The sequence below is a fragment of the Oryza brachyantha genome, chromosome 4, assembly GCF_000231095.2.
Source record: "Oryza brachyantha chromosome 4, ObraRS2, whole genome shotgun sequence".
In the NCBI taxonomy this organism is placed as follows: domain Eukaryota; kingdom Viridiplantae; phylum Streptophyta; class Magnoliopsida; order Poales; family Poaceae; genus Oryza; species Oryza brachyantha.
Window position 1 is genome coordinate 13866926 of NC_023166.2, and position 24944 is coordinate 13891869.

Genomic DNA, 24944 nt, shown 5'->3' on the forward strand with positions numbered 1-24944 from the left:
TGCCGCTCTCCGCTGCCTGCCCCCCGCTCGAGCACTACTGTCGCGCACGGCGTGGCGGCCGGGCGCGCGCGCGCGCATCCACCAGCCACGAGGGGAATGAATGAGCGAGGAACACAGGCGGGCGGGCGCGTCGTCGTGGAGGAGGGAGGAAGGAAGGAAGGAGAAGAGGTGGCGGAGGTGGGAGAGGGAGATGGAGATGGGAGGGAGGGAGGAATTGGAAGCTGGAAATGGCAGGCAAGCACGCTTTCAAGCCTGCGAGGCGTAGCGATCGCGGGCGGTCCCTCTCCTCTCGATCTAGCCCCTCCTTTCCTCCCTCTCCCTCTCGCTCCCTCTGCTTTTCTTCTCTCCCTCTCGCTCTCTCGCTCTGCACTGCTTTGCTTTTCGTCCTAATCCTGCCGGCCCCACCCAGCACTTTTAGTTTTAGCTCCCGTTGTTTTTTTCTCCCTCCCTTCTTTAATTTCTCCTGTTTATATGTACTTGTAGTACTAATGTTCGGTTTTACTACTACCAACTCGTAGATTTGTCCTACGTAGACGGACGGAGGAGTGAGGCAGAAGGAGAGCACAGTGTTGCGCACTCGTGCTGTATTGCAAGGATATAATAACAGTTATAGTGATATTTTTTAATTTTTTTAAATAACGTTTTAAATTAATAATAAATTTATAATTATCCCTTGTATTGATTATTGCAGTACACTTATCTCGTCCCAAAGACGTATGATCCTTCTAGTATAGCAAATTTATCTAGATATATTGTACTAGGAGAGATAACATCTTTTTTAGATTGAGTTTTTTTATGGACACAGTAATTTTCGTTCTCTTATGAATTAGGCCCCGTTTAGATGCAAAATATTTTGGGAGAAATGTCACGTCAGATGTTTGACTGGATATCGAAATGAGTTTTCAGACACGAATAAAAAAACAAATGTCACGGCTAGCCTAGAAACCGTCAGACGAATCTTGCATAATTAATCTGTCATTAGCACATGCTGGTCCTGTAGCACTTATGGCTAATCATAGACTAATTAGACTTAAAAGATTCGTCTTAATACTTCTTCCGTAACTATGTAATTAGTTTTTTTTTATCCATGTTTAATGTTTTATTTAGATATTAAAGATTTAATAGGATATTTTTGAAAAAATATTTTGAGAACGAAACGAGGCCTTAATAGACGTTACTGTGTGATTCGATGGTAGAGGATGATGAGGAAGAAGGTTCGGGAGGTCGCTTGCTTTGGCCGCCATAGAGACAAAGACGGGGAGGCGTCCGATCGATCCATTTTTATGCGTCTCCCGGCGGGTTTGGATGGGCGGTTTACGGGGCGGGGCTGATTGATTGGTCGTTGTTGTCATGGCTCACGAGTGAGGTCAGCTGTTGCGTACCGCCCTACGTGACTGCACGGGTGTCTGTGCTCGACAGAAAATGAAAGCCAGCGCACGCACACCTTTGGAACCCTATGCCCTATTGATGATGCGCGCTCTCTCTATTGGTGTTTAAAACACGTTTTTCAAACGAAAATAATTTACATATAAAATTTTTATATACATTTCTATAGCGACTATAAAAACAAAAGTTATAAAAAACATGATATAGAAAATTAAGCTTGAAATTAAGTTCTAAAATTTAAATTATGGCTTATAAGCGGTGTAACTGCGAAACGATGACAGCTTTTGACTGTATTGTTGTATGCCAGTACTAGTACTCCAGTAATGTAGTAGAGCAACGTAATTTATAGTGTATGCGTCTCGTTGGGACATGGTTAATGCTTGATTACGATAGTTACCCTCCCTACGGTTAGTATCTTAGTGACTAGCTAGCCATGTACTAGTACTACTAGGAGACTGGTTGGGATTAACCGAAACTCCGCACCTCGTTTCGTCGTCTTTGACGGTCTGACCAACCCCAAAAAATCGAGGCCTGTTTGTGCTACGGTTTACTACTCCAGCACAACAGCAGTCCGTACTGGTTACACTGTAGCCCTCGGGGTGCGTGAGTGAGTGGCAAGAGAAAGAAAGAAAGAAAAAAGGGGTGTGATCTGAGATCGCACAAAAAGGAAGCCTTTACGTGCGTGCGAGTGTGTGCAACGCAGCGCTCCCTCCGAGCGGAGAGATTTGCTAGGCCTAGGTGTAACCACGCGAGCGGGAGAGTGCCTTGTAGTTTACTCCATCGGTTAAAAAAACAAATTTTCCGGTTTCCGTGTCCAGAATTATTCGTCTTATTTAAAAATTTTTCAGGAAATTAGAAAAAAATAGTCACACGTAAAATACTATTTATGATTTATCATCTAATAAAAATAAAAATATCAATCAAAAAAATTTTTAAATAAGACGAAGAGTCAAAAATTGTAAGTAAAGAGTGAAAAATTGGTTTATTTTGAGACGGAGCGAGTACTCTTTTTTTTTCCTTCTCCTTCTTCTTTAATCACCTGGATCAACGCGACGGCAGTAGGGTTCTTTTTACGCGTGGGCACCACAGGTTTTGGAAGGAGACAGATGTTGTATCGATCGCCGTTTCACGTGCATGGCCGGCCTCGCAAACCTGTCCAGTGCAAAGCGGCTCGTTTGTGGGGGCAGGGAAGCTTCTGTTCGATCACTTCGTACGACGAGCGAGTCGTTTCTAGCTGGAGAACGTCGTGGCGATTGAGATCGAGATTATCTCGCTAATCAAAATTCAAATTTTTAATTTTTAATTTGAAGTTAATCTTAAGAGATTTTATTATAGTTTATTTTTCAGTATTGTGTTTTAGATCAATATGAACACGTACATAAAAGTTTATTAGTAAATTTTTGACCATTTGCAAGCATGTCGTTTGCATTTTTCATTTGGAATGCCAGAAAATACCCTACCTTGCTTAACTTTCATATAACATGATAAGTTAAGATAATTTTTATTATGTTTAAAAAAGTATCTAAATACCAAAATTTGTTGTCAAAATTTTGACAACTTGAATATAAAGTATAGGTAGGTATCAAATTTTAGATTACAAAAACATGTGGTATCTTCTAATAACTTTTGAAAGACGTTGAATTACTCAATAAGTTAATATATGGGTGCGTTAACGACATAATTTCGATAATTACGGTTGGAGATTAAACTATGATTAAAGACCGAATCGAACAGGAAATACAACAATCGGATAGAAGACCAGGCGGGACACGTTGTTATTATTTTCAATGTCAACCGGGTCGTATTGCTTATGATTCTATGGCCACGTTCGTCCATGGGTGTAAGTTAACTAAAATTCATCGTTTTTCACGCGCATGCTTCCCGAACTGCTAACGGTGTATATTTTGCAAAAATTTCTATAAAAAAGTTGTTTTAAGAAAATCATATTAATTTATATTATTTTAAATAATTATTAATTAATTAATTAATTATGTACTAATCTATTAATATGTTTTCTATACCGGAATAAGTTAATTTACCAGAGAACGCGGTCTATTTGTTACTGAGAAGATCACATGACGAGAGGAACCCTCGATCTCCTGGCCATTGGCCCCGCATGAGTGAACTTTGGCAGCACGACCAATCGCAAACTTTTACTCTTCAAAAAAAAAAAAAATCGCAAACTTTTTGTTGCTTCTGGAGCTGGATGTGTTACACCTACCACGCAGATCTGACCTCCACGTACGTACGTACGAAGCGAGCATTCAATCAGTGTGCCCCGAAATTTCAAAGATGACCCAGCTGCCCGTATTATAATTTCCGCGTTTCGTTTAGCTTCAATCCCGTAGCCATGACCAAATAAAAATAGATTCAGGCATGCCCCTGTTACATCATGCATCATGAGTGCATGCTACATATAAGTATTTTATCTAGCTTGGACGATGTTCAGGTAGTAGTCGCTAGCTTGGACGATGTTGTTAGGTCAACAGAAAAAAAAACCCCCCGATAATAAGCTGTTATATGTGTCAGCATCTTAGACAGCATGCAGTCACTACTACAGATTCCAGTCTTGAGACGCTATATACACTTGTAATGTAGCCACTGTATTCAGCACAAATAATATTTTTGGGAGGGGGCCAATTTTCTAGTGGAAAGAAGAAATCAGTCCATCTACCGGATTAACAAAGCTAAGCGAACGAGGGGAGATCGATTAATTAATTAATCAGGATAGGCTTTTGTAGCACGAGAAATCAACCGAGGACGGCGACGTAGCATTCCGCTGGTCCCGTTTGCTGGTTTTCTCCAACTATTCTGTTCGGCTCGCTCTTGCGGTGAGCGCAGGATCGAGCAAGCGGCGCAGGGAAAATGACCGTGGGAGCGACAGAGAAAGGTGGATCGTGGCATTACTGATCTGCCACGAGGTGGATGCATGCACGGAGCGACTAGCGACTGAGCTAGCCGGTTACAGTGGGAAATCAGCAGGGGAGGCATGGAAAACCCATGAAAGGAAAGAACAAGTACAGTACGGACGCCCGTTTCGTATGAGATTTGTTCCGGTTCAATAAAAAATAAAAAGTAACTCGAGGTACCAAATCATTTTTTACTATTAGATCTAGCTGAGTAGGATGTACGCTGTTAGATCCAACGATCAGAAACGAATTGGTACCGCGAGGTACCGATATCTCGAGATACTTTTTATTACTTTTTATTGGACTGTAAAATTGCTCGTTTCATACTTTTAGATAATTTTGCGCCACTAAATATATTCATTAATCAATAGTATACATGTTTCATATATGTATCTATTCATTAAACATGCATCACGTAAATCTGGTAATAATCAGAATATCTTATAATAGAAAATAAATAGAAAACAAAATTAATACATCCATATATATCTTACGTGTTCTAGCCTAACCTAGACACTGGTGTAGTGAAAAATTTTTGGAACGATCCAGCGTAACATAATATTCCACTTGTCTTAGGTTCAGATCATAGAATTTTCCTCTCGTGTTCATCTTCTTAACAAATGCTAGAGTTCAGTCTCCAAAGAACCAAGCTTATCAATTCCATTCTGGTACCGATTGGAATGACCAATAGGTAGGTTCTGTTATCTAACCCAGTGATTGTTTTATTTCGTGAAAAAATTCAAATGGTATATTTGTAAAGAAAAAATTATTTATGAACAAAATCTCACCTTTTCAATTATGCTTATAAGCCATAATTTAAATTTTTAACCTTATATTTAAAGTTAATTTTAAGGTTTCTCACCGAATTTTATTTTTCAGTATTGACTTTTATATTACTAAGGATATGTATATAAAAAATTTATTCATAAATTATTTTTCGTTAGCAAATATTTGACTTTTTCATAAAAAGTCAAACAATCACCCAAAAATCTTTAATATACGTGTTTCTAGCGATCTAAAATCAACTACTAAAAAATAAATTAAGATGAAAACTTTAAAATTAACTCTAAATTTTTGGCAAAATTTTAAACTTTGACCGATAACCAGAGGAAAAAGATGAGGCCTAAACCTATTGATGTACATCTCCTAACCGCGAAGTCATTTGGTCCATTGCACCAGTTTCAACACCGACCAAAATTTGAGTTGCCACTTGTTCTAACTGGTCTTATATATACAAACTAACGGCAATGTCAGTTCAACTTTCTTTTGAATTACTAGATAAATTCATAATTCTTAAATTTGATTTATTAGATTATTATTGATAAGGCTATATTATTTTGTTAAGCCCAAAACCTACTTACACTGGTATCGACCCGTACCGAATGTTCCAAGCAAATATAGAAGTGGCTTCCGGAATGAAATCGATTACAGGTGAAAAAAAAGGTACGGATACATAATTCATTTGAGAGATCTCTAGAATATATATGAAAGTTAACAATCGGAATAAATTTATGAATTACAGTGATCTCATTCATGAGTTAATGGATAAAGTACATGCAAACAATGGAGTTAACTACTATGGAAGATGAAAGATGAAATAATATCTAATTTTTTGGTAGCTATTTAATGCTATGAACGATAGAATTAACTATTATAAAGTTAAAAGTGTCGTTTAGAAATATGAGATGATGAACTTTTGTGTATAAACTTTTTACAATAAATGTATTATTCAGAAATTCAAAAAGTGTGCATATAAAAGTCAAAAAATATTTTAGTAATAAGCTGCAGAAAAGAACACAACCAAAATTTATGCTTCAAATGTCATTGGGAAGCTAAAGCACCAAACAATTGTATGCCTTCTCAGCCATGTGTGTACTACTTAGGATAGGATAATATGTCATCAAATAGCGATCCGACTATTATATTTGAGGACGTAGGATTTGTCAATACTATGTATATGCGATACTAGCAACATGAAGGACATGGGGTTTTTATGCATGTTTGGGCCTTATGATGACGGGTAATAGCCATGCTCCTATTTGCCGTGGTGAATTTCATTTAGACCAATCTCATAAATACGACATAGAAGGATAAAATCCTAGCTAGTCTAGTACGTCAGCGTGGTTACACGAGCTAGCATGGTTATCAGTAACTAGGTATTATCATGTGTTTTCAATATTGACTCGATGGGATTGTGTTGTTTGTCTCCTAATTGCCCATCAATATCTATTAGCCTATCAAGGTTGGATTGTCCTCCCCTCCCAAAGGTCTTATTTCAATACTCATGGTTGCCCCCTGTTAAAGTAGAACAAGAGAGATAAGTACGTATACTATATGAATAACTTTGGCAGGACCGAGTAAGACATCTATTTTTTACCAGGTACTTCTTCCATATATTCGGTATTTTATCCATATATACAGTTATAAGATTTGATATATATAGTACTGGTGCTGAGGTAATAAGTACACCCTTACGAGATATCTCATATCATAACAATGAAAGAATGGATACAATATAATTAATCATTATTGCTGTTACTAACGAAGAGAACAATTTGTTTAATATTCTGAGCAACTGATTAGGAAGGTGGTGGCTGTTTTCTTTAGTAGGATGGTCCAACCTATTACGCTTTACCACTTCCTCGTGGTTATCTCACTTTAGAAGTTGGTTAATTTATACGGACAACTTCTATAACTCATTAGCAAGGTATTGTGTAACTGAAAAAAAAAGTAGACACCAGTGCTATGGTATGTGGATGTAGATGCTATAGCCAAAATATTTGACCTCATTTTAAGCCATTGCTGGCCGTAAACAATTTTTTACCATATAAATTAATTCATGGACTGCTCATTTAAATAATGAAATCTCTATAAAAGTAAATTTCATCTCATATAATCACACTAATTTTATCCTTGTTTCACAAAAACACAACGGTTTTGGAATATGGCACATAAACCTAATCAACTTTTTTTGTTTATCATACTTATGAGTTCTAAAATCAAATCTCAATTTTATGAGTTCTTTGATACATAGTATACAAAATTTTGATAATCCAACCGAAGTTGCATTTTTTTTCCTGCGCCAGTTGCAAATCAAATTGGCCATTGATGGAAGGTGTATACTTTTGTGTAATTATTGGACTATAATATACTCGGGCTTATGTAAGATGTACCAAAATTTCTATAGTTTTATATAACTTGGACTATATAATACCCATGGTTTTACAAATTTAGAATATGAAGTAGCAGGTCGTTAATTAAGGGTACAATAGGAACAAATAACAAGAGGCTTGCACAAAATAAAGTGATGTTTTTTCCCTTCTTAGCCGTAAATTGGGTGTTTCCATCCGAAGTATTCTTGTCTGGGCCCGCCTTATCTTGCAAACAACTTTCAATAGCAAATCAACTCACGTCTTCACCCCTAAACCGCTAAACAAAATTGACCACCATTTGGTTTGTTTTCACCTCTAAAACGCATGCTGCACGCTGCATGCCTGCAGACCTAACTCGTCCAACTATTTTAGATGAACAATTTTTAAACGCTTAAAGGTTTAGAATAATGTACTTTTCGGTGAAAAGAACACATAATCAATACCCCCTCGTAACCCATCATCACAGGAAGCAATAGCAATGAACAAGATGAGTGGGATCAAAGCAAGAATCTCGATCCGAGCCGGCCAAGCAAGCAATCAATCTACTAATAACACGAGTAGTGGTCAACTATGATATCTGTGCTTACGTGCAGCAGTTCACGCGAGCACAGGAGGACGCCGCTATCTCATGAATCTCATCACACACACACACACACGCTGACACGCCTACTGGCGATGAAGTCGACATGTCCGTGATGTGCTGTGCTTGCTGTTACCCTTTTCCTAGGTATGTATAGTTGAGACCAGCCTAGCTACACACGTACGAACGCCTTTTGGGGACTCGATCGATCTGCTTTATGATCACATCGCACAATATTCTCGCCAACGATCTGATCCTATCCACACAAGCTAGCTCGATCTTATACACACGTACATCGATCGATCGGCCTCAATTCGCTAATGGATACCGGTGACAAGCTAGTCTCGGCCCGTCTTTTGACGTGATTGGAGCAGCGAATCTCCATGCGTGAGAGACCACTCATCACGTACGCTTGCTTAGTTGCTTGGGTGGGATCGACGACGACCGATGTAATGTGTCGAGGCATGCGTGTGCCCATGGGGTTGGTTCATTAGGCGCTCGTAGTCGCCTTTGCATGGCCGCGCGCACACAAGGAGCCGTGTCTGGTTCGAAATGCTAATTAGGGCTTTTTAATGAATGGTCTGCAAAACTAATTTTACTTATCAAATAGATAACTTAAATACATATTCTTCAATACAAATATAAATATGCAGAAATATAACAAACATCAACTCTAAAAAAAAAGATATTGTTGACCTTAAGTTCTATTAAAAAGCATCATCCGTCGGTGACAACGCAAGATAAAGAGATGAATACGAGAGAGCGTGATGATACGAGATGAATATATAATACGAGAGGTTGTGATAATGCAATTCATGGCTCACCGACGATACTATTGTTTCCACTTCTAACTATCGCTTGGTACTAGGTTGAGGGATGCAAGGTGGGGGCCTATAAATTTTGGGGCCCTGTTCGACCGCCCACCTCGCACATGCCCATCAATGACTCTGGCGCACACGTACCTACTCAATCCGTTTTATACTATAACAATTTTTAGATTAGTGTAGATTCATTAATGTATATATATATGTAAGTATAAATTTATTAACATATAAATAAATCTAAATAAATTTAAAAAGTCTTATAACATGAATCAGAGTGAATACGTGCTTGCGGTGGAGTAAGCTCGATCAGCTCTCTTGAGTGTTTTGCCGTGTCAGATCGTGGTTAGATTTTCAAAGAGCAAAATACTGGACAGCAACGGCACGAGCGATCATGTGTCGCATGTGCCCTTGGAGACGCATGGGTATGCAAGTGGTGGTGAGGAGGTGGTTCTTTTTCTTCCTGCTAGAAGGAATTAAAAGCGAGAGTGGAGTCGTGTAAGTTGGGAGTGTGTGTGCCTCTCTGGTCCCTGGCTGTTTATTGATTGATCATTGATTGGTTCAAGTACGGTACGAAATCTTGTTTATTGCGGAATGTGGATGGAGGAGAAATTTGTTTCCTAATCCAACATGGCCGATCGTTAATTCAGTAGCCCCCCATCAACGGCGCCAAAGTTTTCTTCAACGCAAACGAAGCATATAGCGATTTCCCCCCCGCCTGCAGCCTGGCCTGACGCGCGTGCCAACCTCGCCACTCTGTCTTCTTCGCTTCCTGCGGCGCGCGGTCGCCGACGACCGACGAGGATGTATATACCGTACTCAAGTAGCAAGATCACGCGCTGCATGTGACCGCTCTCGAGCGATCGAGAGGGTCACAGGCCATGTCGCGGGTCGGCGACGGCGACGCCACGATTCATTCTTCGCCCAACTAATTGGTCCCCGCGAATGCGGCGATGACGGTTGCCTGCTTGCGGTTTGCGGCCGCGTGCGCCCCCCCCCCCCCCCCCCCCCCCCGCACTCACGCTCGCCGAGTTGCCGTAGCCTAGCATAGGCCGCCTTTTGGCCCCGCCTCGCGCACGCGCACGCCACTTTACTACTGGTACTCTGGTAGGAGTATACTAGTCTTATTGTTAAACTCGTCGTCTTCTCGTGCGTGCGCGCACTGCGACCACCGAGCTATTCGGCACGTGACGGCCGTCGGGCAAGGCAGGAAGAGCAGAGGAGGGAGGGGTGGAGGAGGAGGATGCGGCCGCGACGCTACGCGGGCAAGGCGGTGGTGGTTCGTCCGCGCGGCGGGTGCATGCGTGCCGGTACGGTGCCGGTCGGTGGTCGAGAGTATGTATAGTCAGGCATTGCTGAAGGGCGCGGATTTTCGGCGGTTGTCCTGCTTTTCTCGCATGGTTTTCATAAGACTTCGGTGCACGCGGGAGATCGATTTGTGGACGTGTCCGTGTGTGCGTCGGGCTTGTTGGACGGAGGAGATTATTACGGCGGGTGATTATCTCGTACTTTATCCGTTTATTTAAAGTTGAGTATCTTTAATTTTAATAAAATCCATAGCAATACTTTTAATGGAAAACAAATATCCTTTAAAAATATATTTAATATTCTATTTAACAAAACTAATTTAATATGATATATGTTTCTAGTTTTTTAATAAGTTATGTTAAACTTTCAAAACGTCTTATCATATAGAAAACGGCGAAATACATCATAGCTAGAGATTGAGCTTCATGGATCGTCAGCCAGAACGTGCTCAAATCGATCGAAACCTTCTTTCAATAATTGCTAGGGATTAGATGCCGATCGAACGGGCAAGCTCACAGTTTTGAACCTAGCTTCGCGTAGCTTTTGCTGATCAGTCATGGGTTAGCCCTACCATTATACTCCCATCATGCGTTATCCGTAACCCTGTAATCCACATATATTCGTCTAGACAAATAATAAAGTTTCGGCCGGCAACCTAATATCTGGCACCGATCGATCGATCACTTTAAGACCTTGGGCTGATATGAGGAAATATCTCTCCGAAAGCAAGCACGCACGACGTGTAAAGCAAAAGTACTTAAACATTACATGAGAACGTATCATCATCTAGCCGTGTTCGCTGGACACACTTGGACCGATCGAGCCGTCCAACTCGTGCATGCAGCCCGGGACGCCTTAGTGGTTTTGCCACCCACAACCCATCTCATCAACCATCTCGTCTTTGATATTGTGCTACACCCCTACTGTTGCGCTACAGAAAAAACTGAGATTTCGCGTCGCTGAAAGCAGTGTGTGTGCGCGCACGTACTAAGTGACTTAAGGCCTTGTTTAGTTTTCAAAAAGTTTCTTCAAATATATCATATCAAATCTTTGATATTTAAATGAAGCATTAAATATAGATGAACCAAAAAACTAATTACACAGTTATGGGAGAAATCGCGAGACGAATTTTTTAAGACTAATTAGACCATAATTAGTCATAAGTGCTACAATAACAAATATATGCTAATGACGGCATAATTAGCCTCAAAAGATTCGTCTCGCAATTTCTTGGTGGAATTTGTTTTTTCATTTGTGTCCAAAAACCCCTTTTAATATCTGGTCAAACATCTGACGTGATATTTGTTGCAAAAATTTTACGATCTAAACACTCCATAAGCCATCGATCGATCTCCTTTTTGTGGATTCTGTGAATAGTGTGTTTATCTGCCCTGTCCTCGCATCACATTGGCTGGCAGCTAGCAGGGCATGTGTAACCGATTTGACACACATGCATGGCCCTATTACCTACTACTACTACTCCTATATAGGTCAAAACACATTGGCTGACTGCCACTGAGATTTTACAGTGCCCTGATATATGATAGGCTGACGCATGTGGCCGACAGATATAAGCATGGTGAGCCCCTCTCCGATGCTTGACAGTAAAATTTAATCGGATGACTATAATTAAATTATACTCTCAAAAGTATTAGAGTAGTAATTAATTTAAAGAGACATTATCGTTTTTTTAATTATGAGTTTGGAAAACTTATATTATTTAGGCCGCAGGGCCGCTGCCAATGCGCACACGAACGAAACGATCTTCCCTCATGCTATTTTATCAAAGACCATGTACGTATTACTTTTTTGTTTGTAAAAAAAAATCTAAATTACATTTTGTTTGTAAAAAAATCTAAATTACACAATACTACTAATCAATTAATTAACAAGTACTTAAATATTTTTTTAATCAATGACTCAGATTAATTTTAACGGTGGTATAATATTATAACCAGAGAGCCCCGAAAAGGGACATGGTTTGATAGAAGAAACTGATCGATGTGTCAAGAACCACATACGTGTACTGCAAAAACCACACGAGATCGCACTACGACTCCGTTCATGCGTGCGTAGGGGCAACTCGAGTGGCGGTCATACTCGAGAGCGACGTGTCCCTTGCAAATTGATCAGAAAAGGAGCCCAGGGCTGTGTAATTAAGGTCGGCAGACGTAATCCAAAGCACGTTAATTTTTGGCTGTAAGCTACCACACGCGACACATCACGCGTCCTAATTTTCTTTTTTCTGCCGAATACTGCTCTGTTCTAAAGAAGACACGGGCAAATTAACATGGCCGTAACCCAGTGGCGGATCAAAAGCACAACGTAAGTACTCTAGCTATAGCTCCTATTAAGTAGTAGCTACTACTAGTAGTACATAGGCAGCTCGCAGATGAATGATACAGCAAAAAGGAACCCTCTTTCTAAAAGAACACTGCAAAAAGAAGAGATATTGTTCATTAGTGTTAAGCTTATTGATTATGTTGTGCATTATTATTGATCGACAGAAAGGCGTACCTATCATTGGGTAAGCAGACATGGATCGGGTAGTTTTGGGCGCCACAGCTCTATCTACATAATACAATGTTATTAGTCCAAAAGCGCCTTGGTTCTGGATATGGGTTACACGTACGCATGTGCGCAATTCAGAAAAGGTTGCGGATGATTTGTGTTTCTTAGCCAGCAATCTAAAAGGAACAAGCGCCTGCAATACGTTCAGAAAGAATGAAATAGCACGACATAAATGCAAATGCAGAAAATGGGTGTAGGTAAAGCAGAGATCAAACTAAATTTAGACTAATAACATATAAGATAAAGTCATAAAACACTATATTTGTTAATAAGGTTTAGCTAAATTCTATATTATCAAGGCTCAAACTATCCAAATATTAGTCCTTTTTTATTTTTATGCTTATAAGTCAAAATTAATTTTGAAACATAAATTTAGAGTTGATTATGTTTTTTCCCCAATATAGCTTATTTTACAACACTCGCTTTTAAATCACTACTCTCTCTCTATATATAATTTTTAATAATTAAAAAGCCGTATACCAAGAAAAACGATGAGGCTAGCGTTCCTTATTAAGATCCTAACCAATATTCTCTTTATTCCATATTATAATCTAGATTTATCACATATACATTAATACATGGATAAATCTAGACAAATCTAAAAAAATTATAATATAGAACGGACGGAGTAACACCCATTGGTCACCAATGAGATCATGACCATGTTGCGCTGCGTTGCTGTTATCATGATGTCTCTTATGTATTGAGTAACATATTTTGGCGCTACTCATACTACCTTCGTAACTCCACAGCAACTGTAATCTATACGTGTTTTAAACAAGTTTACACTAGTTCCAATTTATGAAGCCGTATAGTTTTTGCCCATGTTTTCTTTTCGATTTAAGGTTACTGGCTGGTTGCATTGCTTTCAGCTGGGCTTCAAAAAAGCATTGCTTTCAGCTGATCTTGTTTGTTAGCATTTGCTTAGCGTTATCAAGAACTAACTTTGCTTGCCATTAGCTCAGACGCCGGCCGGATAGAGTAAAGAAAAGCGTAGATGAACATGCTAGGAACAAGTGATAGGGGTTGTTTAGATAGGACTAAAAAGTTTAGCCCTATGTCACATCGAATGTTTGTACATTAATTTGAAGTATTAAACATAGACTATTAATAAAACCCATCTATAATCTTGGACTAATTCGTGAGACGAATCTAATGAGCCTAATTAATACATGATTAGCCTATGTGATGCTACAGTAAACATTTGCTAATTATGGATTAATTAGGCTTAAAAAATTCATCTCGTGGATTAGCTCTTATTTATGTAATTAGTTTTTTTATTAGTCTATGTTTAATACTTTAAATTAGTGTCCAAACATTCGATATGACTAGAAACTAAAAATAAGTCCCTATAAACAAACACACCATTGTCTGGTGGAGTGTCCTGTGCTTTGATCAATTGAGCATCAAATCATACATGCTAGTAGATGCTACGCCCTAGTGCTGTTGGAACAGTTGATTGTTTTTCCTTTGGTCTGTACCTACCACCAGTGCATCATCGCATCATATTTGTTTCTCCTAATCAAATGATTGAACCTATCAGGCTTTGCTAAGCCATTCTTTTGATTATTGTCTTTTCCTTTCGATCACACTCTTCAGCGCTGTACTAGGGAAAACTATAGGGTCGGTGCATGTCCTGTGGAAAATAGCAATCCCCTCAAAACTAATTATTTCCATTCACACTAGTTGTTTTTTAAAATATTTTTAGGGCACTAACGCAATGATTTGTTCTGTGAGAAAAAAAAGGGGTGATCCATATCAACTGTGTCAATTAAACAAAATTATTATGCAGAGCAATTAACAAGCATAAAGCTTTCTAGATTTAGCAACTACACGGACAATGGTTGGAGCTAGCATCATGATCAGGCACAAACAGGGTTGCTTTTTAATCTCTTTCTTATCAATCGATAGCTTTCTTCGAAGAATTGGCTCGTGCACAATCATAAACAGTTGGCGACACCATGGAGCTTGCCAATTTTCTTTTTTCTTTAAAAAAAAACCCTTGCTGGAGTTGTGTATGCTGGTCGATCGAGGTGACATGATGGACGGCGGAGATTGATCTGTCCCGTGGTGAAGGCAGGCATGTGTTGTCCTCTACCGTTCTGCTTTCTCGCTGCCATTTTCGTTAGTGACGCTGTCAAAAAAATGTCGATGCTGGCCTGTAATCATACTCAGAACCTTTTTTGTTGTTGGGGTTTTGTAAATGGCGTGTGATCTTTGGCGATTGTGGAATCATTAGTGGTGGCATTTCAGACGCGACATGTGACATGCCCCCAAGCTTCTTTCATGCATTGTGATGCTGCCACTTGCAATGAGTCTGTTGGTTCACTGTGCACCAGCGACATCTGTAATCCTAGCATGCAGAAGATGCAACCAATCTCTAACGAAGTTAACATTCTGGTAACATGGAGCACTTTGCCTGTCTGGATTTTAGAATTTAGAGCACTATCACTGATCAGCACTATCACGTCGTCAGGATCCGCATCGGGACTCCAGAGACCGTAGAGAGATCACGACGTGTAAGAGTAGGTACATTCAAGGTATAAACTTAACAATAAATTTCGAAGGCTACATGACCATGCATGATTGTACTTGAGAATAATAAATGAATGAAATTGTGTACTACTAGTAGTAATTTGGAATAGGCAAGCTTCCTGGTCCATGGACTGTGATGCGGGAGTACCTGTCATACATGCAGGGAGCTTAATTAATTAGGTAACCAAACCTGGTTGACAAGTGATGTTCTGTGTAATAATAGTCGCAGGAGTTGTATTAATTAATATATCCGCATTTATTGTTGTACTCAACTACTAGTAATACATCTGTGCAAATTGGAGTATGATAATTGTTACAGTGACTTCAGAATGCCCTCAAGCCTGTCAAGATGGTGTAGCTTGACACTGACAAACTCATTAACTATATCATGAATGATTAGGTGGTAATCAGTACTAAAAGCGGAGATCACTTCGACAGTGCTTTTTACTGTTCATGAAATGGGTTTGGTTTTCTGCTATCGTCAGAGACAATCTGCAAGCTTGCAACTGCATGCATCAGGAAATTTAGAAATTACTACACTACTGCATACCGAGGAAGAACACTAAGCACGAAGTCTAAAAACTCTTAACGCTGCATGTGCTGATGTTTCTGTACATGGCGACAATATAGATCTCCGAGGGAGCCATGGCACGGTTTAACGTGTTCGCTGCACAACTTGGTGTAAACTAATTTTCTTCGCTGCAATCCAAAATTCAAATGCGGCCGGCGAAGCAGTTGATCAGTCCACGGTTTTTCAGGGCAACGAACTAGCTGTACGGCTGTACAACCAAATCGCCAGATAAACTATGCAGTGGTCCGTATGCACGACGGTGATTTACTGAAATTTTTTTTAGCCCAGCATGTACGAGGGAATTACTAGTAGCACATAAACAACTGCTCAAATATATCAAAATGTCTCCATTACGCAGTTGGTTACTGTCAGCACGCGGCACTGCTGTCATTTTTTGTTTATACTTATGGTTATAAGCCAAATTTTTGAATTTTAAAACTTAAATTTAGAGTTGATTTTAATTTTTTTTGTCATAGTTTATTTTACAGTAGAACATGTATATAAAAATATTTATTTATAAATTATTTATAAATTGTTCATAAGTTATTTCACTTGTAAAATGTTTAAAGATGAGGCAATTTAGACTTCTGCGAAGGTGGCCGGCAAGATGCTACTAGACTTTGGAGGCTCATATCATCAGACTTCTTTGCTTAGGCATAGCCTTCTTCAGAAATTCTCTACTCAAGGCTTTTTCACCCGAGTGCTCACATGCAGATCGATGGACCAGAGTTCAGATGTCACTGTTACTTCATTTTACAGCGTTTCATCACGTCAGCCTAACCCTGCCGACGATGGAATTGGACTCTACTTTACACAGTAAACGTGAGGAAGAATAGTGCTATGACATGGAAAGAATTTTAGCCATCCCTTTTGAGATAAATGGCTCTAGATCCATCTGCCACGTAGTTTTGTGCTTCGGTATAAAACAATAACGTTATTATTATTTTGTCATGACAGTGATGCACAGTGAAACTGCTACGGTACCTGCCTTTTTTCTCACTGTGTATCACTGTGCTACACTTAACATCGGTATTGGTTTGTAACGTCGAATCTGCCTAGGATATCCTTTCTCTAGTCTGGTCTGACGACTATCCAGCGAGATATCGAACCAAGAACTCAACTCTGAACATAACCAAGAATATAATCTGAATACACAGGAATTTCAGAAATAAGTAGCAGCCAGCAACTGACTTAATGCTTACGCAGAAGAAACGTAGTAGCATCATCTGCTGATAACGTGGAACGAATCGGTTGTGGAATCGGGGCCAGACTGCGACGGAAGAGTGAAAAAACGGTGGCCCGGCAGTGTACAGGACAGCGCATGGGAGGCAGCACTAAACCGAATGGACGCGTAAACTGGGGCAACTACTCTGCATTTTGATCTGGATTGACACCGACTGGTCTCGATTCTGCTCTGGATTAGCTTTGCATGCCTTGCAAGAAACTGCGTGTCCCTCTAGATTCTCTTCCTCTTGTCCGTATTAATCCACGAGTCCAGGATTGTACCAGGATGGGATTTTAAAGAGAAGTGACCTTTCTTTAAGACGAAGGCCCCGCCCGTCAGGCTTTAGTTTTAAAATTTTTTTGACACCTAAATAAAGTATTAAATATATATGACCATTAAAACTAATTACACAGTTATGAGAGAAATGGTGAGACAAATCTTTTGAGCCTAATTAGAACATGATTAACCATAAGTGCTATAGTAACCAACATATGCTAATAACGGATTAATTAGACTCAAAAGATTCGTCTCGCGGTTTCTACGCGAAATCTAAAATTTGTTTTTCTATTCGTGCCTAAAAACCCTTTCGGACATCCAGTCAAACGTTCGATATGAACCTTTTAACAAAATTTTTGCCAACTAAACAAACCCCTAGTTGCTAAAAAATTTTGGATGTATGTCACATCGGTACGTACGGTCACATATTTTAAGTGTTAGACATAGTCTAATTATAAAATAAATTTTAGATTCTGTTAGAAAACTGTGAGACGAATCTTTTGAGTCTAATTAACCCGTCATTAGCACAGTGGGTTACTACGACACTTATGGCTAATCATGGATTAATTAGGCTCACTAGATTCGTCTCACGATTTCTTCTATAACTGTGTAATTAGTTTTTTATTTTATTTATATTTAATACTCTATTTATATGTCAAATATTCGATATAATGTTTTTACGAAAACATTTTGAGAACTAAACGGCCCGGAAAAAAACACCTAGAGCTATAACATGTGCTTGCCTAAAGAGCCCATAAAGTAGTTTAGCCGGCCTGGCCAACAAAGCCCATGGGCCTAAGAAAGGTTTGCAAAATTTGCGACGAAGGCCCATACAAAAATTACTATATTCTTTTTAGCTGCACATGTATTTGAATTTTTTTAAAAAGCATGGGGCTGGCCTGTGAAAAGTCAGACTGTATACTTTTAGCTGGATATCTGTATAGCACATAAAAATGTGGCTGTGAAAAATCAGACTCTATACTTTTAGCAGAATAATTGAATAAATAATGTGTAAAGGAAAATTTCGCTATCGTGAACACTATACTGTGAGGGCCTGCGCCTGCGGCACCAGCTCTTCATTGTTGGCAGCTTCCTTCCTCCATATCACTGGAGAGATCAATCTCCAAACTGCAAAAGTATAGACACCAGGTGTGACCATCAAATTGTTTTTTTTCCAGAAAGCATAATAATTCAGATACCGAACAAGCAAATGATGCACAATAAATCAGAATATTAGCACTTACAGAAGACAGTAAAGAAAGAGATAGAACCATTCATTTTATTTTTGTCAGAATGAGAAAGTTTAAAGAAAATGTTTCATTCAAAAATGGCATGGCAGGTCTTTTTTTTTTTTTGTCGACTTACCGTATATGCTAGCTGCAAACCATTCATTGATGATCTTTACCCACGTACTGGCCCATCCAACATCTATGCTCCACCTGATTATGAAATGGGACGTGTGAGGGGATGTTCTTCGATGCATCTTGTACGCAAACAATGATGTCATTGATGAAATTATGGCACTCTGTAGAATGCTTGCGATGATTAAGCATGTCTCCTGTTAAAATCGTATGGAACATGCTTTTCTGGATAGCCTTCCAGCTGTGCATAATGGTAGGATGCCTTACTTTCTCGTTGGATGGTTAAGCTCCCAGTTGATGAACAGCATCGCAAAATACATAGCTCCCATTGCGAATACAACGTGGAAAATCTCGTAGCTGTAGGGGACATCGTCTTCCAGTTGGGCCTCGTCATTTCGAAGCTGAAACGTGAGCGCTTTAGTTCGATGAGTAAATCTAACAATCTTTTTTACTTTTGAAAGATAGCAGCTAACACTACTGAAGAAGTTCTTGATAGTCAACTAACATCACTCGACAGAGATTTAAATTATCATTTGAACAGCATTGAAGAAAGATGTTTTTTTTTTCAGTCTCATGCAATTGAAGGACATTTGAAACCTGCATAATACAAACCTGAAACAACTCCGCAGCGACGCTAGAAAATTGAAATGATGCATACTGTAGTAGTAAAATCCCCAAAAGGTAAGGCCCTAAAGGCCTTAACTTACTTGGAAAGATCTGTTGTCGATTCCAGTAGAAAATGTGGCCATCACAATAGCGCAAATTGCTATAATGAAGCTCTACAAGATCAATGTGGCTAATTAGAACACTGAGTTATTAGCTCCAAACAAAATGAAAAATTAATATGTCCACCCAACTGGGACGTACGCAGATCAAGAAAACAACACGACAAAGCAACGGGCCATTGGAAAAACAACAAACTTGTACTTACAACAATAGTAGCCCAATCGCCAGCAAATTTCATCTGAGTGTGGCACTTTCCAGTTTGTGGTTCGCTGCAATACGTAAAGTTATGAAAGGAACCTTTTAATAATTAGATCGTAAAACACTGTAAATTATATAAAAGTAGTACAAAGATAGTAAATTAGTACCTATGCAGTGCCGACCAACAGAGGAACACAATATATAAGCCCATGATTCCAGACGACAGGAGACCCTCGTTGACCTTGTTTAGCAAACAATGGAAATTCAGATCATACTGTACAGCTTACATATGTGTCGAAGCAATATAAGCATTGAGACAGACTAAAATTTCGCTAGAGTTTTCAACCGAGAATACGGCATCAAGAGATAAGTACAATCTTCTGTTTTTTTCCTGATTAAACAGAGTATGATGTTCACTTCACCTTTTTCTTTCTGTTTGACACCGTTCACTATTGAATCGATGTTTGATCGCTCATTTTTATTAAAAAAAGTTACGTAAAATTATTATTTATTTTGTTAGCCCCCCGCCCGCGATTTTGCTATGCTTCCATGGGCATTGGGCATCGGAGGCGTAATCCTTTCATGTTTCGAACTCTTCTAGAGTGGTTGCCTCGTTGGTACGGTGGTCTGCACCTTTTCTAGCTGAATCATGGGATCGCCGTACCTTTGAGTGCAGCGACACCGCCATCATTGTCGCCACCAAGATCGCCGTCCATGTGATGGTGAAGATGTTGAACGCGCACGACGAGTTGGGAGCGTACAAGGCATACAGCACGGCGATCCCGGCGAACGAGGCGATGAAGGAGACAGTCGACATGAACAGTCCGAACAGGCCGCTGCAAAAAAAAGGTCGCAAACCACACAAGGCCATCCGTGTGTTAATCATATGGTGTGCTATCCGAAACACCGAGAAAATGAGCAGGTTTCCAGTGTATCATGTACCATTGTCTCGACCGGGAATCTGGCATCCAGCGTTTGTTGCACCATGAGATGAAGTGTAGCATGCTCGTGAGCTGGAGGAGGAGGAATACCCTGGTGGGATCATGGAATAGAAGTTAACCATAGCCTGACTTGCAATCTACCACAGGTAAAAAGCATCTAAATGACTTGTCCACTAAGTATTGAAACACCTGTAATACCAGCAATTGCAAGCAACAATCAGTGTAATATATGAGTTTAATTAGAAATTACCCGGCACCGATTCGAGCAATTTCACCTGCAGAGGAAATGGAATAGGTATCTTTCAGCGCACTGATGGTTAGAAGCATTTTCTCAGGTGAAAAATTTACAATGGAACCAGTAAGTCTACTGAAGGTATTAATTGAAGCCAAGCATTCTGTTGTCTTTTTAATCAAGGATATTGGACCTAGCTAGCTAGCTTATTGCTACCTCTACTTCCTAGCGGCAGCCTGCAGAGGCCTATCTTTTGAGAACTTTTAGGTGAAATATACTGCCAGTATATACTTAAATTAAGTTGAAAAAACATCTATCATTTCAATTGTGCAATCTATGGTTGCTACACATCTAGTAATGCCATAAAAATCTGTTAGTAGTGCCATAAAAATCTTCTTGTCTCTGCAGCAACCACACGGTGGTGTACCTCTCTCTGGGCAGAGTGTCACAATGGATAAATAAACGAATGATCAATGATGTGGAAAAAAGAAACTCACCATACAGCTGGATGAAGATGTTAGGGATGATAAACGGGATGATTATTGACACAGCATACACAAGGAACTTCAGGACCCAGCATCCGGAATGCCATGAATTGCGAACTTCATGGAGCTTGCGAGTTCCAAATGTTGAGGCAAACATCACCCAGAAAAATATCTGGACCCTTAGTATAAGGAATGAACAAATGGAACACAACCCCTCCATTGACTGTGATCATGCCTGTTATTTCAATTTTGCCAAGTACTTTCAAAGAAACACCTGAAAACAGTCTTAGATGAGCCCATGTCTTCGCCAATTAGCATGAAGAGCTAGGAAGGGTGCAATTGCAGTATTCAGAATCCAAAGGATACAAAGCAGCCTAAGCTCACTCGAAGCACTCCCCCAGACTGGAAGCACTTGGAGTCTCCTGCTCCACAAACCGGCACATCTGAAGGTCAGAACAAACAGCAAGCACAGTGAGTACAGACTGACAGAACGTCGCATCCACAATTCATGGCGGAGCTAGCCTCCAAATGCAAAATGCCAGCTGAGAACTGGCGAGCGTGCAGAGGGTTCAGAGCTGGAAGCGGGCGAAGAACGTACGGTGCAGGCCGCGGAGCAGCTTGGCCCCGTAGTCCCTGACGAACCAGGCCAGCAGGTTGGTGGCGAAGAAGACGAGCCCGTAGGCGTACCGCGCCCTCAGCGACTGCCACCTCCTCGCCTCGCGCACGCCGTCGTGGTACAGCACAACCGGGCCCTGCGCCTTGATCATGTCCACCCACTCCTGCTGGGGGCTGGCGGCACCGTTGCCGGCCGGCCGCCGGCGATCGCCTGCTGAGCTTTCAGAGCCGAGGCTCCTTTGCTGGATCAACAGCGGGGCTGAAGCAAAGACGCCCTCGTCCTCAGCTGCTGCTGCGCAAACTCGTGTGGCGGCCGGAAGGGAAGAAGGAGAGAAAAGGAGGGAGAGAGATGGCTCACGGAAGGGCGGCGCTGCTGGCCTGCTGCTAGCTCCGACGATGTGGTGGTGCACTGCTCGGTCTCTCTGCTCTGCTTCGCTTTGCTCTGCTGCTCTTGCAGTGGTCGGGTCGCCGTCCGCTTCACACTCGCTCGCTTGCCTCTTTAAACCGGGCGGGTGCCGTGCTGGCAGCCTGGCACTGGTGTACTGGTCCCGAGCAAATTTGGACCGTCCGATGCGCGGATCGGATGGTTGCCATGTACCAATGGGGTGGGGCCCACGCGGTGGACCTCTGCCTCTTTCTCTTCTAGAAACGCACCCGGACGAGGACGGCCGTTGGGGCGCGGGGATGGCGTTTAAAAGTAGGACGGCGTAAACTTGCGAAAAACCCCCTCCATGGTTCCATGTTTGTCCGAGACAGGTGTTCTAAAATATGTTCGAAGTTGACTATGTCAGCATGGCTAATCAGCGCACGTAAAAAAAATCATTAATATATGATTAATTAAGTATTAGCTTTTCTAAACTTGAAAAATGGATTAATTTGATTTTTTAAACAACTTTCATATAAAACATTTTTCCAAATAATACACCGTTTAACCGCTTGGGAAGCATGCGCGTGGAAAAAGATGGAAAAGTATCGCTGGTTGGTAGGTTTCAAACGAGGCCTATACCATGTAGTGATAATAGAACTAATCTTGATTATTTAATTTTGATAATTCAATAAATCTGATCTATTTATACTGCTACATCAATGATAGTAAAGATCTTTTTCCAAATTGCATCCTTTTTGCTGTATTTTCTGTCCTACTGCCTGATTTGGGGAAGCGAAGGGCCAATTCGAAAATCATTTGCTGCCCCAAGTGTTGTCCGGACGAAACCCCAACGTAAACTGTGCGTCTCTCATTGGTCCACTCGTTTGGACACGTTATTACGCGTTTTAATGGGGTTTGGTGAAGAAAAAGTTCATAAATATAGTAGAGCCCTAGCTTTTTGGGGGGTCTCTCAGTGATAAAGGCACAAAATGACAGGATAGTTAGGTTATAAATATTCACCTGCTGCTAATTTCGCAGTTCGTCCTTCGCAATTAAGCAGTCACGCAACGCTCAAAATGACACGTTGCCTTTTACTGCATCTTTCGACAAGCTTGTCTCCATGGTGAAATACAGCTCATAGCCTGGGCATTTTGGGTGTAGTTTTGACGGGATTTTTGATTTCATCGTTCCAAGACATGTTAAGTTTGTGCCGAAGTATAGAAGGTTGGTGCAGTGTGAACAGTTGTTTCGTGTGGATGCATATGGTCAGTTACCATGAGTGTACCTCTTGGTGAAGTAACACGTACGTCAGTTACCATGTAATTTCTCCGAAAAAACTGTCACGTCGCTTGTCCGAGAAAGTTTCAAAAGAATATGTAGTAAAAGTAATCTTAGGGGTTATTGTTTCCGTATATTTATAAACAAAAATAATTTATAAATATAATTCTTATATATGTGTTCTTAGCAATGTAAAAACAAATGTTGAATGTTGAAAAATAAAATATGATTAAAAAACATCAAAATTAACTCTAAATTTAGCCAACAACTCTGTGTCAGCTTGATCCAGCCAGGCTAACACTATGACGAGCAACATCGTTGTTGTCCTCGTGGACAGCAGGAACCTCATCCTATCTGATGCCTCGAACTCTTCTATCATCTTCCGAGAGAGCTTCAACCACATGGCGGACACCTTCCTCCATGAGGTGCCAAGATCGATGACCTAGGATTTCACCCGTGGCCTTGTCTCCAACCAGAACTTCGTCGATCTATCACCCAACGTCTACTCCGCTACGCTGTTCTCGGACTTCTCCAACCCTGGGTTGTTCCTCGCCTCGAATTAGTTTCACAAAATAGTTCATATTTACTTTGTTCACTTTCATATAAACATCATAATATATGTATAATACGAATAAGTAGTGAATGAAAATATCAATAAATTGATGCACAAGTCTATCTTGTACTGCATTTTCTTACAAATACTTGGTACCGGACACTGTTTATTTGTAAACTTTAACCGGCTACCCCTTAAAAAATATAAAGTTATAAAATGCATCGTATTACCAATGTATATTTCACCATAAGAATTAGTGAGCGCACGCCTTGGAGAAACACTTCGGACATGTATGATGTGATTTCCAACTTGTTTTTGAATGACCAAATGAAACATGTTTTATGAATTTTGCTTCGCATTGTTTCTTTAATAAATTTTAAAGTTCTTCAAAAGAATGTTGTTAGTTTTATGAAAAGTTTTGTTTTTTCATAAAAATATTTTTTAAAAGTTCCTAGTGAAAAATATCTATCAATAACTTTTATTATGAAAGTTATAGGATAAATTATTTGAGTATAAAAAAGTCCATCACAAGTTATTAGTTCTCTTTTTCATTTAAAAATTTCTTAGGAACATGCAGCTTCATGCGTATCCAATGCCGAGACGGTCGATGTGACATACGTGCAACATCTTGCGGAGTTGCGGGTGCATAATAGAAACACATGTTGCATTCTAAACATAAGCACGATAGTTTCGTTCATGGGGATCTAACCATTCGGAAACTATATGCGGTTTAAAGCTAACACAGTAAAAGTCAAAATTAATTGTCACATACTAAATACAATCGGATCTAGTATCTCTTTTTTTTTTTAACAGGAAATTGGAGTTCTTCTATATATGCATCCCACAAAAGGAGA

General features: G+C 40.1%; 1 protein-coding gene across 1 annotated transcript; it reads right to left on the reverse strand.

Moving 5' to 3' along the window:
* Positions 1 to 18198: 18198 nt before the first annotated feature.
* Positions 18199 to 22064, reverse strand: LOC102703211 (probable serine incorporator). Its single transcript, XM_015836475.2, has 12 exons — positions 21876 to 22064; positions 21644 to 21720; positions 21290 to 21449; positions 20811 to 20835; positions 20562 to 20651; positions 20284 to 20455; positions 19787 to 19860; positions 19627 to 19690; positions 19403 to 19474; positions 18963 to 19096; positions 18700 to 18773; positions 18199 to 18462 (listed from the first exon to the last, which is right to left on the reverse strand). Exons 1-12 carry the CDS (start codon positions 22042 to 22044, stop codon positions 18374 to 18376), a joined length of 1200 nt encoding a protein of 399 aa, XP_015691961.1. The 5' UTR covers positions 22045 to 22064; the 3' UTR covers positions 18199 to 18373.
* Positions 22065 to 24944: the final 2880 nt, after the last annotated feature.

Coding starts and splice junctions, on each gene's coding strand:
- LOC102703211 (XM_015836475.2), bottom strand. CDS start 22,044: ATGATCAAGGCGCAGGGCCCGGTTGTGCTGTACCACGACGGCGTGCGC. Junction 21,721..21,875: donor GCTGCTCCGCGGCCTGCACC/GTACGTTCTTCG, acceptor TCTGACCTTCAG/ATGTGCCGGTTTGTGGAGCA. Junction 20,836..21,289: donor CATCTTCATCCAGCTGTATG/GTGAGTTTCTTT, acceptor TTTCCTCTGCAG/GTGAAATTGCTCGAATCGGT.